This window comes from Leguminivora glycinivorella, chromosome 21 (assembly GCF_023078275.1).
Source record: "Leguminivora glycinivorella isolate SPB_JAAS2020 chromosome 21, LegGlyc_1.1, whole genome shotgun sequence".
Lineage (NCBI taxonomy): Eukaryota > Metazoa > Arthropoda > Insecta > Lepidoptera > Tortricidae > Leguminivora > Leguminivora glycinivorella.
In genome coordinates, this window is record NC_062991.1 from 15,105,920 (window position 1) to 15,124,686 (window position 18,767).

General features: G+C 38.0%; 1 protein-coding gene across 1 annotated transcript in view; it reads left to right on the forward strand.

Annotated features, from left to right (window-relative positions):
* The first annotated feature begins 4,135 nt into the window (after positions 1 to 4,135).
* The window catches only part of LOC125237336, a 106,169-nt gene continuing 91,537 nt past the window's right edge, over positions 4,136 to 18,767 (forward strand). Inside the window, exons 1-2 of the mRNA XM_048144330.1 lie at positions 4,136 to 4,299; positions 13,415 to 13,529. Of these exons, the coding sequence (XP_048000287.1) occupies positions 13,473 to 13,529 (57 nt within the window). The 5' untranslated portion in view covers positions 4,136 to 4,299; positions 13,415 to 13,472. The remainder of the gene's footprint in view (positions 4,300 to 13,414; positions 13,530 to 18,767) is intronic.

Consider the following 18,767-nt stretch of genomic DNA (forward strand, 5'->3'; position numbering starts at 1 on the left):
CTACGGGCTCTGCTACTTATGTTTCCGGAATGGACCACTTACGGGAACAATATTGAATATAAATAAAAATAAATATTGGGGACACCTTACACAGATCAACTTAGCCCAGCAAAGCTTGTACTATGGGTGCTAAGCGACGATATACATACTTAAATAGATAAATACATACTTATATACAGAAAACATCCATGACTCAGGAACAAATATCTGCGCTCATCACACAAATAAATGCCCTTACCGAGATTCGAACCCGGGACTAGTCTCTTTTCTCTGCTACGCGCTAGATCAGACCGGTGATGATAAAGTTTAGGGACAGCGCCATCTGTGTACGCTAACGCAAACTAAACACTGCGTTGGTTCTCTTTATAGTCATACTCTGTCGCCCCTCGCTCGAGTCTTCATGGAACAATGTGACCAACGGCTATTAGGACGCTGCGACTAAGTATGGATTCACCCGGCAATAGATGTCGCCACCTGTTACATTAGTATTGTTTCGTTAGTACTGGGTATGTGCAAAGTTAGTAGTGAGGAGAGGAGAGTCAGAACAAGATATGTATTTTGAACCCTCATCTGAACCCTTGAGCGTAATAACAATTTCATAGGGGCTTGATGTTTAGAATAACATAAACTTGGTAGTTTTTTTTGCATAGGTACCTATGTAGTAGAGATGTGCCGAATATTCGGTAAATAGTCGGTATTCGGCATTTTTGGCAAGTTTTCAATGTTCGTATTCGGCCGAATAATTCGGTTGCATTGCCGAATATTTAACGAATAAACAAAGTAAATAACTAATGAAAATCTTACGTATTCCGTTGGATGATAAGCTCCTATTTTAGTAGCTTTCTATTAAGGCACTACTAAAAAGAGATAATTAATTACCTATGCGTCAAAATGTAAATATATTTTTTTTGTAAAAAAGTTAAAAAACCGTAGAGAGAAGAATTCAGAGTAAGTCATAGTTGTAACAAATGTAACCTTTATCAATCATTTAATAATTAAAATATGGCGTGACCGAATATTCGGCCGAATGTTCGGTTAGGTAAGAGCTGGACCGAATGTTCGACCGAATAATCGTATTCGGCAAAGTCTATATTCGGCCTTATTTCGGCCCATCTCTACTATGTGGTGATAAAGACTTTCGTGTGAAGGTTTTATCATACTATTTTACAAAACATCAAACAAGCCTGTATGATCTACAACTAGTATGAATAGCAGAGCAGATTTATGATTTAGGTACATGATGAATAGGATAATTATATTTACCTAAGTAAGTCATCACCTTAATCAGTCATATCGTCACTACTTTTAAAAAAAATTGTATCTCCGTCTGTCAATGAAAAGAAAATTGTAGTAAGTAAGTATGGAATTCATATAGACTTACTGCGTTTTAACTTTGAGAAGAAGCGTGAGATACGAGATTTTTTAAAAGTAGTGACGATATGTAACTCCGTATAGGCGGATAAAGTCTAAGAAAAAAACGTACCTCAAAGCCATAGAGAAAAAGGTACGGTGGCCTAGATGGCGTTACACCTTTGGGGAACGCTCGGCTAGATGGCGTTAATATTAATATTTGACATTTTAAAATTTTAACACATATCAAGCTAAGAATATGGGCCAAATTGTCAAAACTGAGTTTCAAAAGTTCTAAGCTTGTGTCGAGAGATGGCAGTCTGTGCACTGTGATTACACATTTTACTTTGACAGTAAGTCTCTATAATATATACTTGATCCTGAGTTTCCTTAATTCTACTTAATTCCACAGAAAAGCAAATGCTAATTATCCACATATATTTCAAGAAAACCTGGTTTAGTGAAAAAGTCAGTCCTTTTCCACCTGGCCCAGAACGAACTCAACTTAAATTGCCCATAAATTCTAAAATAGGCCAAGAATGTACTATAAAATATTCCTAAAAATTCAGCTTACAGCAGAAACCCCGCGCAAATTTATCGTGCAGTTGAAAAGTTCTCTACCGTCGCGGTTTGTGAATAAGTTTGTACTGGGCTTGCTTAGTTCCGGCGTTGGCCACCCGCAAATGTAAATTTGTCAAGTACAATAGAAGTGATTTGCAATGCAGTGCTACGAAATTTTGCGTTTTTGTGGGAAATTCCGTGGGAAATAAGGAGTTGAATGTACGTGTTCGTTATTGTAAGGATTATTATTTATTAGCCTAATTGTTCCTCTGATAAGGAATGGAATGAACTTCTGTTTTCTGTTTTCCGTAACAAAAATATTTCTATTTTTATTACTCAGAATTCTTCATAATGCGAGTAGGTATAACTTGTACGTCTACCTACCTTGTGTATGCAAAATTTAATTTTTTGTGACTTGTCTATTTAGATTTAGAAGTTAAAAATCTGCTACATTGTTATTTATCATTCTGTTTTCCAGTGATTATTACAAATTTTCGTAGACTGCTGGTTAATTAGTAATATATAAAGTCGACTAGCAAAACTGCTACATAATTTTGATACTGCCTTACTTTTTTCTGAAAATTTTGTTGGCCTCCTAGACTATTGCAGTGACTTGGAAATCGGAGCTGCATTGCGCCAAACAAACGGCCCAGTTTGTACAATCCACCGATAAACACTCATAAAACATAAATAAAGCTATTGAGAAGAATAACTTGCTACAGGAAATAAAATCTACGGATGTTCATTTTTTTCTTATTTTGTAGGTAGTGACTTATGTGACCTTTTTGAAACTTGTCGCTTTCCATAAAGACGAAATCCCCTTGTATCTTAATATGAATTACTTGTGAGGTCGGCCTTATGTTTAACAACAATGTACATAGTACTTTTTGCTTGAAACCGGCACATATTAAGACGATACGGTAGGGGTCAATTCTCCATACAAACGCTCTCGACTATTTCCTCCCTGGTTTTTGAAGATAGAGCAATGATTTTTTCAACACAGATTGTTATTATTTTTATCTGTGTCGGACCGTTTTGATTTTTTTGATATTCTGCTTCTTAAAGACTCTAGAGCCAATCAAAAATTTCCAAAAACGGCATTTTTCATTGTGGCGCAAATAAGGTGTGATACTCAAGATTGGTAACAATTAACCAAAAAAACTAAACGGTCCGACATAGATTATTTCATTGTTATTCAGATTCTCAAATTTCGTTCCGATTGATTAAGTTATGAAGGAGGAAAGAGTCGAGAGCGGAACCTCGATTTTAAACATTTTTTTGAAATATCTTTTGACTGAGTTGTTCTTAATGATCAATTTTTTTTTCGATAAATCTAGTTAATAACACTTGTATATTTAACTAAAATTACCGAGTTGAAAGGGGGCTCCTTTCCATTTTAGCATTTTCGCTACCGTATCCTCTTAAGTGGCGCCTCTGCATAGAAATTTGTTCGTCAAGGAGGGTCAGTTTTCTGTACTTTCGAGAACGTTGTTACGTTGTATGCAACACAGTCGAGATTTGGACCCACAATTTTCGGTCACCACAATCATGTATATATATAACCATATATATCTATGTGGTAATGAAGAAGATCTAACCTACAAAAACGCATGCTAACTGCACATCATAATATTTATGCTTAATTGTGTATAGTAAAAAAAGCAACAGCTGGGTAAACTGATAGCAAAATCCTATTTAGGTATATTACCTATTTTATTTTCGCTTGGATATGTACAGAATATAAAAACTGTACAAAACTAAAATAAACACAAATAGACACCGGGGCAATCTAGATAAAGGCATGAAGGAAATGTTTTACTTAACTATTATTTTGTTCCATCTTTTTTCGGAGACACCCGTAGAAAATAACGTAACCTCCAAAACGCCATCTAATAAAACCCATGGAATACACAGTTTATTTCAATCGACAGACAACTTTAACGACTAAATAAATCATAATGCCGGGATAAAATCGATAAAACGATTTCCTAACTATTAACACTGCCAAATGTCACTTTTCGCGCCGAAACGTCAAACGTCATTCCGCCATCTTGGCCCGTTATTGGCGCGTTCATAGGGGTTGTTTCGTGGCAGCGGACGGATATACAGCCGTCCTTCTCTAGTTACATAATAAGGAAGTGGGTGAGCAGTGTTTAGTTTTGGAGCGACGTCCGCATGCGGCTCAGTTAGGGGGAGTATTGATTTTACAAGGAGTTTGCGGCAGTACCCCACACGCCGGTGTCAACGCGAAAAACACATCTCCGCGCGACGCGAAAACACTGTTCCTTTTTCGAAATCCGATTCGAAATTTGAAATTACGAAATTGGAAAAAGTAACGCGGGTACCGTTCGAAAATCAGTGGAAAAATAGTGCTGGGAATACATTTTCGTAAGTTTGTCTTGTCTTTTTTCTAATTCAAGGCCCCATTTTAATCAGTTCTAAGTAATGATGCGTTTTATTACTATCTTTAATTTACTAAGTGTATTTTATTGGAAAAGTAAAAGTGATTGGACGTTGACTTGGCTTTTACTTCATTCAATTAGTAAAACAGCTGATTTATCAACTGCTGACTAAACGTCAAAAAGCAAAGCAAATACGCCCTTGTAATTCATATTGACATCTTTTTTCTTTACTTTTCTATTATAAAATATTTCTTCGTCTTTTTCAAATAGAAATTGTACTTACCAATTAATCGGCACTGTCACATGTTCTATTATTAATCTATAATCGATTCACTTCACTAAATTTTCATTTCATCGAATCAAACATTCTGTATTTAAATATTTAAAACATAATTTACCAACACTGGCAGGTAAGAAAAAAAAACTATTTCGAATTCTAATTTTAAAACGCCATCAGAGGCTGATAACGGCAGGAAACTGGCATCCTTCTAAGACAGATCTGAGATGTCGCATGGGATATGACGTCATGGATCGTTACCAACACCATGGGTGATGGGTGACGTCACATGTCCTTCTAATAACCCATTGATGGACACAACTATATGCGCTAGCTATGCTATCAAATTTGAGGGCTTATTGCGCATTTATTGACCTGAGTTTGGCTAAGAATCATTTATTGGGAGCGAAGCCAAAGAAAATCATAGTTTATTTTCTTGTGCTAGTTTTATAATACCCAAGAAAAGGAATGTGTGAGTAGAGTAGTCATTTTTATTAGTCTCTCAATGACGAAACTTATTTGCCATAGTAAATTTTGTGGTTCTACCACTGTCATCATTGCCGAACGTCCCTGAATATTTAATTTGTTAATTTTAGACTTGTGATTAGAAGCCTAACAGTGTCAAGAACTTCAACTACCACCGTCATCCTTTGTCCGTTTTTGCACATTAAATGGAACTTATGTAAGACATTGATATATTTGATATAATTTAAAATACGAGTATTTTTATGCGATAATACAATTTACGTCAGTTAAATTCGTATAGAGATGAGAACTATGGGTTGTCTTGTAGAAATGCTTTTGCTTTTAAATGTTTCTTCTTCTTCTTCGGATCAAGTAAAACTAAATTTTTGACTGACTGTATGTGGAAAGAGAAGACTTGTGGAATATAAAACCCATAGATTCTATGACTTTGCTTTCCGCTTAAACACTAGATTTAACACATTGTCAAAACTGTCAAAGCTTTAATGCCTAATATGCCGATAGACATCTTTTCTTTTTCAGTGGTATTTATATTCCTAATACCCTATAATATTGAATATAATGCTAATGAGATATTCGATAGAATCGAGTTGTGCCTAAGAGGCCACAGTACTGGCTGTTGAAGGAATACTGTCATATTTTGTATTTGGTATAGCAACCGATTCTTTGATATGTTTGTTTACGTTTTGTAAGTCAGTCGGTCAATAACAGTTCTCATGTAAACATTGAATAAATTCCTGGTGTACACTTTCTTGGTTTCCTTGTGCTATAGATCTCTGCTATATAGTGTTAGACCTGTGGGATATCCCCCACAGTGGTTATGGTCCCTCGTACGAATCAAGAATTGTGTTAACAGTAAAAGGAAGAAATTTTCAGCGGAAATGAGTAGTACTGTGAAAATTGACCAACTCAACGAGAGTAATTATGAGACGTGGAAGATCCAAGTAGAAGCAGTGTTAATAAAAAACGACGCCTGGGGATACGTGAATGGGAGTATCAAGAAGCCAGCTGTAGAAAGTGGAGAAGCCGAAGTAGCGAAATGGGAGACAGGAGATTCCAAAGCTAAGTCTGACCTAATTTTATCCATAACTCCGAGTGAATTGAGGCACCTGAGAGGTTGCAAGACATCGCGTGACGTATGGTTAAAGTTAAAGGATATTCATGCTTCCAAAGGACCTGCGAAAAAGGCTACACTGTTGAAAGAGTTGTTACTGCGTAAATTGGATGAAAACGGCGATTTGAGGGAACATGTTTTGAGATTTTTCGAAGTAATAAGCCAATTATCTGACATGGACATTGAAATGCCTGACGATTTGACATCTATAATGCTTCTGTATAGTTTACCGTCCAGTTTTGACAATTTTAGATGTGCAATAGAATCTAGAGATGCATTGCCAAAGCCAGACGCACTGAAAGTGAAGATTTTAGAAGAGGAACATTCCAGAAATCAGAAAGAATGTGTAGATAAGGCACTTCTTGTAAGAGGAAAGAGATCTTCTAAGCCAAAGAGTGGCATAGAGCAACGTCAACGCGCATGTGATGCCCCAGAGCAGGCTAGTTCGAAATTCAATTATAAATGTTTCAAATGCCATTTACACGGTCATAAAGCCTCGGATTGTACTCAAAAGAAGAAGGAACAACGTAATGATAGTGCAAAGTATGTGTCGAACTCAAGTGATTTACATGATGTTGATTCCAATTTTGTAACATTCAATTGTGTTTCAGATGCTAATGCTGTTGGGAACGAGAATGGAAATTGGATCGTTGACAGTGGGTGTACGTCACATTTGTGTAACGATGCAGATAAATTTGGTACTTCATTACTACCGTTGTCCGGTAAGCTAAATTTAGCAACGAATTCGAGCACAGACGTACAAGGTAAGGGGACAGTTAGATTTTCTTCATGTGATAATGGTTCTAAAACTGAAGTGCAATTGCCAAATACATTATTTGTTCCGGATTTGCGATGTAACCTGATTTCAGTAGCAAAAATTACCGATCAAGGTTATAGCATTACGTTCAACAAAAATATAGCTAGTGTTCAAGATAGCTATGGTAATACTAAATTGGTCGCAAATCGTAAAGGTAATTTATATTACGTCGAGGAACATTGTGGTGTAGTGTCAGCGATTTCTGAGCGAAAGGTTGACGTATGGTCGTGGCACGAACGTCTTGGTCATTTAAATGCGAAAGATCTTGTCCGAGTTTTAAATAAATCTGGCATGAATTTAAAGATGTCAGATGTAACTGAATTGTATGATTGTGACATTTGTGCGAAAGGAAAAATGAGTAGGTTGCCATTTTCTAGCTCGAGTGGGCCATGCGATGAGAAGTTAAAAATCATACATTCTGACGTCGTAGGACCCATGCAACACACGTCAATAAATGGAGCGAAATATTTCGTAACATTTATCGATGATCATACCAGATGGTGTGAAGTTTATTTTCTTAGCAAGAAAAGTGAAGTCTTCACTACGTTCAAGGTATTTAAAAATCACGTTGAGAACCTGTTCGGACGTAAAATAATTTATCTTCATACAGATAACGGAGGCGAATATTGTAATCGAGATTTCGACGAGTTCTTGAAAGAAGAAGGAATAGCGCGAAGATTGACAATTCCTGGAGTTCCTCAACAGAATTCGGTAGCCGAAAGGAAGAACAGGACCCTGGAAGAGATGGCGAGGTGCATGCTGATTTCATCAGGACTTTCCCCTGGTTTCTGGGCAGATGCTGTAGCAACAGCTTGCCACATAAGAAACCGTTGTCCAACGAGAAGTCTTGAAGGTGAGATACCCTATGAGAAATGGTTTGAACGACCTGTGAAGTTAGATTACTTACACAAGTTCGGATCTAAGGTACATGTCTTGGACAAGTCAAGCGGGAAAGATAAGTTTGCCCCAAGAAGCCTGGAAGGAATCTTTGTAGGATATCCTCGAGATCGCAAGGGTTACAGAATATGGATGCCAAAGCAACGACAAGTTATCATGTCAAGAGATGTGAAATTTCACGAAGCAAAAAGTGAAGAAAGGGAGAACGTGAACATAAACGTGAAGATTGATCCGTTTGAAATCGATAAGAAAAGATCGACAAATACTACAAATCAACCTTTATCGGTAGATGTAGAGTTCCATCCGGCTCAGACTAGTGGAAATCCGGTAGAACAGATCTCTGATCACGAGGATGTGAACATAAGGTCATCGAGTGGTCGTGATCCTGAACCCGAGAGAGAAGAGGATATTCCTGTTGAAGCCCGTCAAATGACAGATGTTCCAGGTACTGTCGCAGAACCATCTCAACATGATCATCATCAAGATGAAGTTCATGTTGATGGGGGAGGATAGTGAAGAGAGGTCCAGGGCGACCGCGGCTGGAAAGAGGTCATGTTGGGCGTCCTCGGAAGATATACAACACAGTTATCGTGGAACCGGATCCTGTTATCGTAGAGCCAGTGATTGTCGTAGAGCCAGAGATTATCGCAGAGCCAGAAGTTGCCATAGAACCAGAGGTTTCTGCGGAAGAAGGCTTTGAGTCAACTGAGGAGTATGGAGACTGCGAAGATTTCGTTGGAGTTGCCGAGATTAGTCTGAAAGAGGCCTTATCAGGTAACGAGCGAAAAGGATGGAAGGATGCAATAATGTCAGAAGTCAAAAGTTTAATTAAAAACGACACTTTTGATATCGTCAAGAAACCCATGGGCCGAAATGTCGTTGGTTGCCGATATATTTTAACGACGAAGTTAAATATCGACAAGACTGAGAAGAAGAAAGCTAGACTGGTGGCGAAAGGCTTTAGCCAACGTTACGGCGTCGATTACCAGAAAACCTTTGCGCCAGTCGCTAGACTTGATTCAGTGAGATTATTAGTTGCACTTGCAGTGGAACTGGATCTTGAAATTCATCAGTTGGACATAAATACGGCATATTTAAATGGATTATTAGAAGAAGAGATATACATGAAAGTACCAGATCTTCTTGACGAATGTTTGCAAGATTTAACACGATTGGAGCAGCCAGGTTCATTCATATATGAAAGAGCTAGCAAGTTGTTATGCGACCTGAGGTCTGGAGGCAATGTATGCAAGCTCAAGAGGTCGCTGTACGGCCTAAAACAAGCTGGTAGACAGTGGAACATCAGACTGGATGAACAGCTGAAGTGCATGGGATTGCAAGCATCTTTAAATGAGCCATGCCTTTATTTTAAAAATATAGACTCGCAAACTAAACTCTTTGTATTAATTTATGTGGATGACATACTCGTCGCATCGCAAAGAGGTGAATGCATCGAACATTTCAAAAAGGAACTGGCCGAAAAGTTTGAATTGAAAGATTATGGCATTGCGAAGTATATGTTAGGCATAGAGTTTGACAGATTTGACAATGGAATGAAATTGTCACAACAAAAATATATTGACGATTTGTTAATTAAATTTAATATGAATGAAAGTAAACCGATATCTACGCCTATGGAATTTAAGCAAAAGATAGAAAAACCGGTGAATAAGTGCAGTGCGCGTGAACAATACCCATATCGCGAAATTATAGGTTCGTTGATGTATCTTTCTACGGGAACGAGACCTGATATTACGAATACGGTGGCTGTATTGAGTCAATTCCTGGATTGCCCTAACGAGGAATGTTGGAATGCAGCAAAGCGTGTCTTGAGATACCTGAAGCATACGAAACAATATGGACTTATTTACAAAAAGACAGGTAAATCATTGCATGGTTATTCGGATGCTGATTGGGGAGGTTGTTTGATAGATAGGCGTTCTTATTCTGGTTATGTTTTTATGTTAGGAGCTGGTTGTGTAAGCTGGAGATCAGAAAAACAGAGATGTGTGAGCACTTCATCTTGTCAATCGGAGTATATAAGCTTGGCATCGGCAATGAAGGAAGCTATATACCTGAACAGTTTGCTTACTGAAATTGGGTTACGTAAGTATGCACCATTATCTTTACATGTAGATAATCAGGGGGCAATATGTCTTGCGAGCGATCCAATGTTTCATTCTCGGTCCAAACATATTGATATAAAGTATCACTTTGTGCGAAGTGTATTAAAGGACAATAAGAGTATTGAGTTAAAGTACTTACCGACCGACTCAATGCTCGCCGATATATTAACGAAGGCTTTGCCTAGAGAAAAGCATTATACGTGCATGCGCGGTTTGGGCATTGCTTGTTAATTGTTTACATTTTTAATAGTTGTTCTTTGATATCACTTTAGTTTGTTGTATGTTTTATTGTGTTACAATTTATTTTGAATATGCACATTAAGGGGGCGTATTGAATATAATGATAATGAGATATTCGATAGAATCGAGTTGTGCCTAAGAGGCCACAGTACTGGCTGTTGAAGGAATACTGTCATATTTTGTATTTGGTATAGCAACCGATTCTTTGATATGTTTGTTTACGTTTTGTAAGTCAGTCGGTCAATAACAGTTCTCATGTAAACATTGAATAAATTCCTGGTGTACACTTTCTTGGTTTCCTTGTGCTATAGATCTCTGCTATATAGTGTTAGACCTGTGGGATATCCCCCACAAAGGGCATCACTTCTTTAACGCAATAAATTATTCTCAACTTGATGACTACGTGACCATTGTATTCTTAGACTTACAGTCACCGGGATATAGACCGTGATTACCTTTCCCGTTTCCCGTGATTATAATACATGCAACTGCGCCGAAATATCGGAACCTCAATAAAAATCAAAAAGGTAATTACGGTCTATATCCGGGTCAATATAAGTCTAATGAAACTAACCGTGAATCATTTATTCTCATTGTATTCTTGTAAATAGAAGCGTAATTTATCCAACTCAGTAACTTTTATGTTTCGTGCCCTAAAGTCACAACACAAACACACACAGGTAGGTAACTTTTGTCGCGCACAACTTCAGTAAGTATTATGCGATACGAGTAATGTTGGGTTTTTGTCAAATGTTACACGAGTTCTGGAATTATTTTGTGAGAGTTTAGACAGTAGTTTCTTCTTTGTATAACATTTGACATGACTTATGTTTAGAGGTGACATTCAGGCTGTTTATTCACTATAGTAACAACACAAGTAACTGAATAAATAACCTTCATATAAATGGCTTCTTGCGAAGTGTATGGAGGTCTTTGACATTTCAATTTTCGATTACTCTTTAAAATATTCATTTAAATTGTATAATGTCATTTGTGTTTAATACGATTAACTCATTTAATTTCATAAGTATTAATACTATATCCGTAATAGCTTCTCTCCAATTCTGTACCTACCATCTCCAATTCTCCTTCAATAAAATTCCTTAAAGGTTAACTGGAAAAGATCCTTTAAAGGATATTGTATTATTTTCTGGTACAATAAAGTGTTTTACTAAGCTACTACTACTATTACTACAAATACCACATACCATATGAAACCTCCCCTTTTAAAGTCAGTAAAAAGCATACGTGAAAAAAATGCAATCTACAAGACCAATACCGCTGCACCGACAAAGACACTTCCACTAGGTTGCCGGTAATTTGGCTTTCTTCCCGGGCCTGTAAGTTTTACTCTATTTTTATTGCTGTCCTATGCTTGTAGATTACTTTTCTCTGTTTATAGCTTGTGAGTTTTAGTTATAAGACTTTCTTTTGTAAGATCTTCCACTTCCCCAACATCATTAGGTATACTCTTAGAATAAATTAAATTATCTTCATGAAGAATATTTTAATTTGTATTTTTTAGTGGTCACACTCACACTACTATTTATTTCAGTTTATCGTTAGGTACTTTCTTGTTCACAATATTTATGAAGGCAGTGTGTTTCATAGTTCATTATACCTTTATTAATACCTGTTGCAAAATCTGACATAATGTTACCTGCAGTGATAAGAGAAAATCATAAATATCATTGTCACAATTTTTGTTAGTGTGTGTCTGTCTGTGGCATCGTAGGTAGGATGAACCGATTTAAATTTAGTTTCTTTTTGTTTGAAAGCTGAATTAGTCGGGAGTGTTTTTAGCCATAATTAGTGAAAATTGGTCCACTATGTCGCAGTTTTTTTCCAAAATTTTAATTTTGTGGTTAGTTTTAACCCAACACAAATATATTTGTCTGTATCTTATTTTATGTGTCTGTCACCGTAAAATTGTAAAAACCGTTAGTTTATAATTTCACTAGCGAGATTATGAACTAACGAAATATTGTGAACTGTAACGTACAGTTCACAATTTGACGGATTATTTTTACGTTAGATTATAATCTAACGAAGCGAAACCGTCAAATTATAAACTGTCATGGCGTCGGAATGAAGCTAGCGCTCTGATTGGTCGGCTTTATAGTAGATCGTTCTGTGGACATAACGTGACTGACACAAATACGGTTCACAATATTTCGTTAGTTTATAATCTCGCTCGTGAAATTATAAACTAACGGTTTTTACAATTTTACGGTTACATGTCCATCGTGAGCAAAGCAATCTTTTCCTTGTCCCCTTGTAAACGAAATAGTGTATCGACAAGCCTTGGAATTGAATCTGTATTTGTCTAAAGAGTTCTGTTTGCTAAAAGAATGTCTTTTAAAGTAAACTCTACGTCTTCCGAAATAAAGTCTTCATTGGAAAAACCTTAAATAACTATTAGAATGTTTGAACTTGTGGGCAACTTTCATGTTACATTTTCAGTCAGATGAAAAAGTTATTTAAATCGCGCTTTAGGTTTAATTTTATACAGGATTCCGCCTTACAACTTTTTTGAATGAAACCATTACTGTAATATGAAATCTACGTTGTTATATTTATGTCTTTTTACCGACATTTTAGTTTTATATTCGATTCAAGTTCCGACGTTCTATTGATAAAATTGTAAGCAGAGCTATATCCCTAAATACATGAATGTGTGATATTAATATAAGATTTATTACTGTATCTCATAACGTTGACATCATATTTCTAAGAAAGTGCAACTGTCCGGGTTGCCATGTAAATGAAACTTTTAAGCATCATAGACATGAAGGGATAAAGTCCTTTTAAATGTATTTTTTTCTAATTTTATCCCAATTTTGATCTTTGTTACAGCGTAGGGGCACATGCACGTAGACTTCTGACCAGACCGTTACGTAGACGGCCCGCAAGGCTGCTGCCAAATGATCGGCTCAATTTGTTAACATTAACATAAGAATATTGTCCGAATTTCCTTACTCTGTGCAAAGCTATTGTCTTACATTGTCTGGGCCGCCATTTAAAGCAAACAATTCAAAATAGTGTAGAAATTTCCAGAAAACTGCTCAAACACCCAAGACTCAAGTAATAAAGTCCTTTTCACACACAAATCTACCCTGATTTAGACTTTAGACTTGTTTGTTGCAGCGGCACATGCGCGTAGCCTCCTGACCAGACCGTAGACCGCCCGCGAGGCAGCTGCCAGATGATCGGCTCATTTTGGAACCTGTGCCGTGCATGTCCGTCCATGCCCGTCGATAAGGTGAGTCTAGTTTTAGCCGTGTTTGAAACCCACGACAACACCTGGCAGGCAAGTATGGTCGCGCGATAAATGATAAAACATCTGGCCGTCGCTGTCGCACTTACTAATAGTGCGATAGGGACGGCCTGATATTTTATCGTCTGTCGCGCGACCATGCTAGCCCAGTAGGCCTAGCACATGATGGCCGTGGGAGTATGTCGCCGCGAGATAGATGACACGTCTTTGTCTAATTGTATTAATGACATAAGGACGGGTAGTCTATCTCGCGGCGACATACTCCCGCGGCCATCATGTGCTAGGCCTGCTGGTTTCAAGACTTAGCCATAAAGCGTGCAAGAAGACACAATGGGGCTATGGCGCATGAATTTGCCACTAGAGGCGCGCGTGAGGTCCAAAAAAACTACTACTACTACTGGTTTTGGCGGGCATCGTGACATAAATTATAATTTCTTTAATTTATCACTTCAAAAGTGATCTCTTTCGTGAAATCATCGCAAATATGGATTATTTGGCGATGATTGTGAACGCTTTGAAAGCGGAATTAAGAAAAAAGGGGCGTTAAAATATTATGATAAGTTATTTATAATTAATAATCCAGATAATAATATCATTTATAATTAATTAATGATATTTAAAACATCTCTTCTCTTCTTATAACTCTTATAAGTCACCTTTAACTTTGACAGCTGCTTTATCTCTGGACCTTACTCACCAGTGGCGCCAACTGGTGAGCAAAAAAACGATAGTCCCCATTGCGATACTGTCTCTTCGACGATGGGGCATCAATTAACGTGTATGAAATGCGGACGGATAGGTCTATACATATAGCCACGAAAAGAGTTGTCTCTCGCATTCAGACGCTGTATAAATCATCTGTCAAGATCATAGAGGACAAGCGCGGATCCAGCTTCATGCCCAGGGGGGGGTCACGTGGTAAAGGCCCGGGCCCCAGGGGGGAGGGGGAGGGGGAGGGGTCACGTGGTCTATTTGTATGGCCAACTTAGGCTCCAGGGGGGTCATGACCCCCATGACCCCCCCCTGGATCCGCGCATGATAGAGGAATAACTAAGGGAAGAGTTGTACCTCCATACATCAGTGAATGCGGGTTATTTGTGTAGGCAATTAGGCATAGTTAAGTGACATCTAGCGACAATCACGCGTCAATTACGCGTCAACTAGCGTAAATTATCAGTACTGCTACTTGTAAATAGATGTCGCGACGAACGAAGAGTCTAATGCTCACCAATTTTTGGCTAATATTACAATAGTATTCATCAGTATTCTGTTTTCAATTTCTTCTGCTTGTAATATAAATTGTAAACTATTCTAGTATAATTTTTTTTGCAGACGAGACACTGTTGACACCTCGAGTAGTGGTATTGATAATTCACGCTATTTGACGCGTGATTGTCGCTAGATGTCACTTAACTATGCCTATACAAATAACTCGCATTTACTGATGTATGGAGTTACAACTCTTCCCTTACTTATTCCTCTATGGTCAAGATGTACATTAAAATCTCTGTCAATAGAAATTGTCAACAATGTAAACAAACCATTACATAAAATATCGACATTTTAACACCATTTTATTATTTTAAAGGTTGAGGATCATAATGTGATATGAATTGATTAAATAACACATGAATTTAGCCAGTATTTGATGAGTTAGAATGGAAATTAAACTACAAGGTTTGTTTACATTGTTCACAAATTCTATTGACGGCGACTTTATAATTTATAATTTTTTTGTTAGATAAGTAAGCCAAAAGAAACAAACTAAAATTATATTGCCTTTAATTCTAAATGCGGAGGCAGGTTTTGGTACCACAAATTTATTTTAAACTGCTCATGAGAACATTTCGAATTCTAGAAACTTCTCTTTGGTGCATTGCTAAATACAACACGAGTGGATACAATTGTAAGGTGCCAAATGAAAGCAAACATTCTAAGTTATTATTATCACCGACATGTCCAGTTTATCATTTATCGCGCGACCATACTTGCCTGCCAGAAATAGGTAATCATCATCATCATCATCAGCCAATCGCAGTCCACTGTTGGACATAGGCCTCCCCAATTTCATTTAGGGGGGTTTGCCCATAATCGCCACGCTGGGCAGACGGGTTGGCGATCGCAGTAGGTTGGTGTTGTGCTGATAGTTGACGGCGCTGCTGCCCACCGCCAGCATGTTGACCTTAGTCGCCTCTTACGCCTTCCACGGAAGGAAATGGGTTGAGCCTATTCTATGCCGGGCCCACGCAGCCAATTAAACAGGTAATATCATCACGTTAACACCTCAAACGAGGCAACTCTGCCGAACACTTTACGGAAACGACCCATTTTGTCCTTACACAAAAACGTATCCTTTACCAGGCTATTTCAAATGTCATAGAACTGGATAGCGATAAATCAGACCTAGCCCATTCCAAGAGTACGTTGATTTGGATTTCATTTTGACATCGTTCGTAGCGTTCAGAGCGTTACTGCAAGAACTTTCATTCCCGCTCAGCTGAACTGTGACATTAACTGTCAGTTATGATAATTTCAGCCCGCTCGACCGATACCATATTCAAGCAAAGAGCATACTACTGTCTCATGGCAGTTGGGTATTCACAAATAGTGATAAGTAGTACCAAAGACATATAAACTCCGTATAGACAGACAAAGTCTAAGAAAAAAACGCACCGCAGTACCATACAGAAAAAGGTACGATGGCCTAGATGGCATTCAACCTTTGGGGTACGCTCAGCTAGATGGCGCTAATATTCATATTTGACATTTTAAAAACATATCAAACTAAGAATATGGGCCAAATTGTCAAAACTAAGGTTCAAAAGTTTTAAGCCTGTGTCAAGAGATGGCAGTCTATGCACAGTGATTACACATTTTTACTTCGACAGTAACTCTCTATAATACTCGATCCTCTTTGGTAGTACCAAGTACAACTAGGGAACAAATCAATAGTTATTTGTTTTTCAAGGGGGCAAAGTAGTTGTTTAACCGCACGTGCCAATATTGATACCCAAGTAAGCGAAAGATTCCAATATTAAACCGCGAGCGTAGCGAGTGGTTCAAAAAGTGGAATCTTGAGCGTTGTGAGGGTTTCAAGGCACGAAGGTTAAACAAACTTTGCCACCGAGTTAAACACAATTTTTTTTACCACACCAACACGAACAAAATATTGACTACAAAACATTAAACTAAGTAGTTTTAGTTAGTTAGTTACCAGTTGGTGTGGTGAACATTGTTTTATTGAATATTTTTGATTTGTACTTTTTTTCAAGTAGTCACACTACTATATTATATAATTTATAAATTGAAACAGATATCATACATCAAAGAAAAAACGGCAAGGCCCACTACCGAGCTGGGAATCGAACCCGGGTCTTCAGCTTACGCGGCTAAAGACCCGTGTTCGATTCCGGCTCGGCCACCAGTGGGCCTTGCCGTTTTTTCTTTCGTGTCTGATATCTATTTTTATTTATAGTACCAAGTAGTACTGAATAACTACCAAGCCGATAGCTGTCAGCTCTTTATTTAATGTTGAGAGTGTGCAATGTAGAGTCTAATTGCTTGACGGCTGATATAGCGATTCGTCTGTTCATTTGCCAAATAAAAAAGTCAAAAATAGCAGTAGAACATTCCACATCCGGAACGAGGAGTCAAAATAGGATCAAACGTTCCAATTTTCGAATGCGGCGTTAAAGGTTCGGGTCTAAACGAGGTGATGATTTGTCTTTTGCCTGACTACTTCAGAGGGTTGTATTAGGACCCTTACATTATTATATACGTGAGGTAAGTTTTGAGTATTATTATCTACTAGATTTTGCCCGCGGCTTCACTCGCGCTAAATTTGAAAATTACGGAATGCTCCATACAAACTTCCACCCCCAATTTTAGGAAAGTGGGGGTTAGAAAGGGACATAAAGTAGCCTATGTCACTCTCCATCTCTTCAACTATCTCCACTTAAAAAATCACGTGAAATCGTCTCTCCGTTTTGCCGTGAAAGACGGACAAAAAAGACACACACACACACTTTCTCATTTATAATATTGAGTACTAGCTTTTGCCCACGGCTTCGCTTGGGTTAGAAAGAGGCAAAAAGTAGCCTATGTCACTCTCCATCCCTTCGACTATCTCCACCTAAAAAATCACGTCGATTCGTCGCTCCGTTTTCCCGTGAAAGACGGACAAACAAACAGACACACACAGTCACACACTTTCCCATTTATAATACTAGCTTTTGCTCGCGGCTTCGCTCGCGTTATAAAGAGACAAAAAGTAGCCTATGTCACTCTCCATCCCTTCAACTATCTCCACTTAAAAAATCACGTTAATTCGTCGCTCCGTTTTGCAGACAGACACACACTCTTTCCCAATTATAATATTTGTATTTGTATGGATATATAATATATGGACGAAAGGGTATTATTATTATTACTTATACGCGATCGAGCAGAAAGGATTAATGTACCTTCGTTATTAAAGGATGTATTTTTCTGAAAGATCTTTTGATCGCGACGCGACGCGACGAATATGGAACAGGGTGGCTAGCCGAATGGCACAATCGCTCACGAAACACTCACGAAACGCTCACGAAACGAAGCGCTAGTAGATATCTATCTCTATCGCGCTTGCGTATTGGCGCGACAGAGCCAGCGGCGTATCGCTTTCGTTTGGCGTCGGAGAAATGCCATTCGGCTACGGGGCCAGACTGGCCTATTATAAGTTTAAGAAAAGGATCAGGCCCCGTAGCCGAATGGCATTTCTCCGACGCCAAACGAAAGCGATACGCCGCTGGCTCTGTCGCGCCAATACGCAAGCGCGATAGAGATAGATATCTACTAGCGCTTCGTTTCGTGAGCGTTTCGTGAGCGATTGTGCCATTCGGCTAGCCACCCTGGATAGGGATTCCTATCTATCAGCTGAAACAGTGAAGTAGAATTTAAATCGCTAGTAGTGGATAGATATTATCAAGGATAATTTGTATAGTATTTACAATCTTCATACTAAGAATCTTACCTCATTTTTTTAGCGCCACCTATTAAATACTATCATAACTAGGTACACTGATGTTGCTTACAAATTATTATTTTTTTCAAAATGTGTATTGACGTGATATCATGATATTAAAATGAAGAAGCATACGTCATTTGTTATTGTAAAAAATAAAAACAAGCAAAAATATTTGGGCAAAATATGATTTTGGCCACTTCCAGGCTGCGAAACAGCGC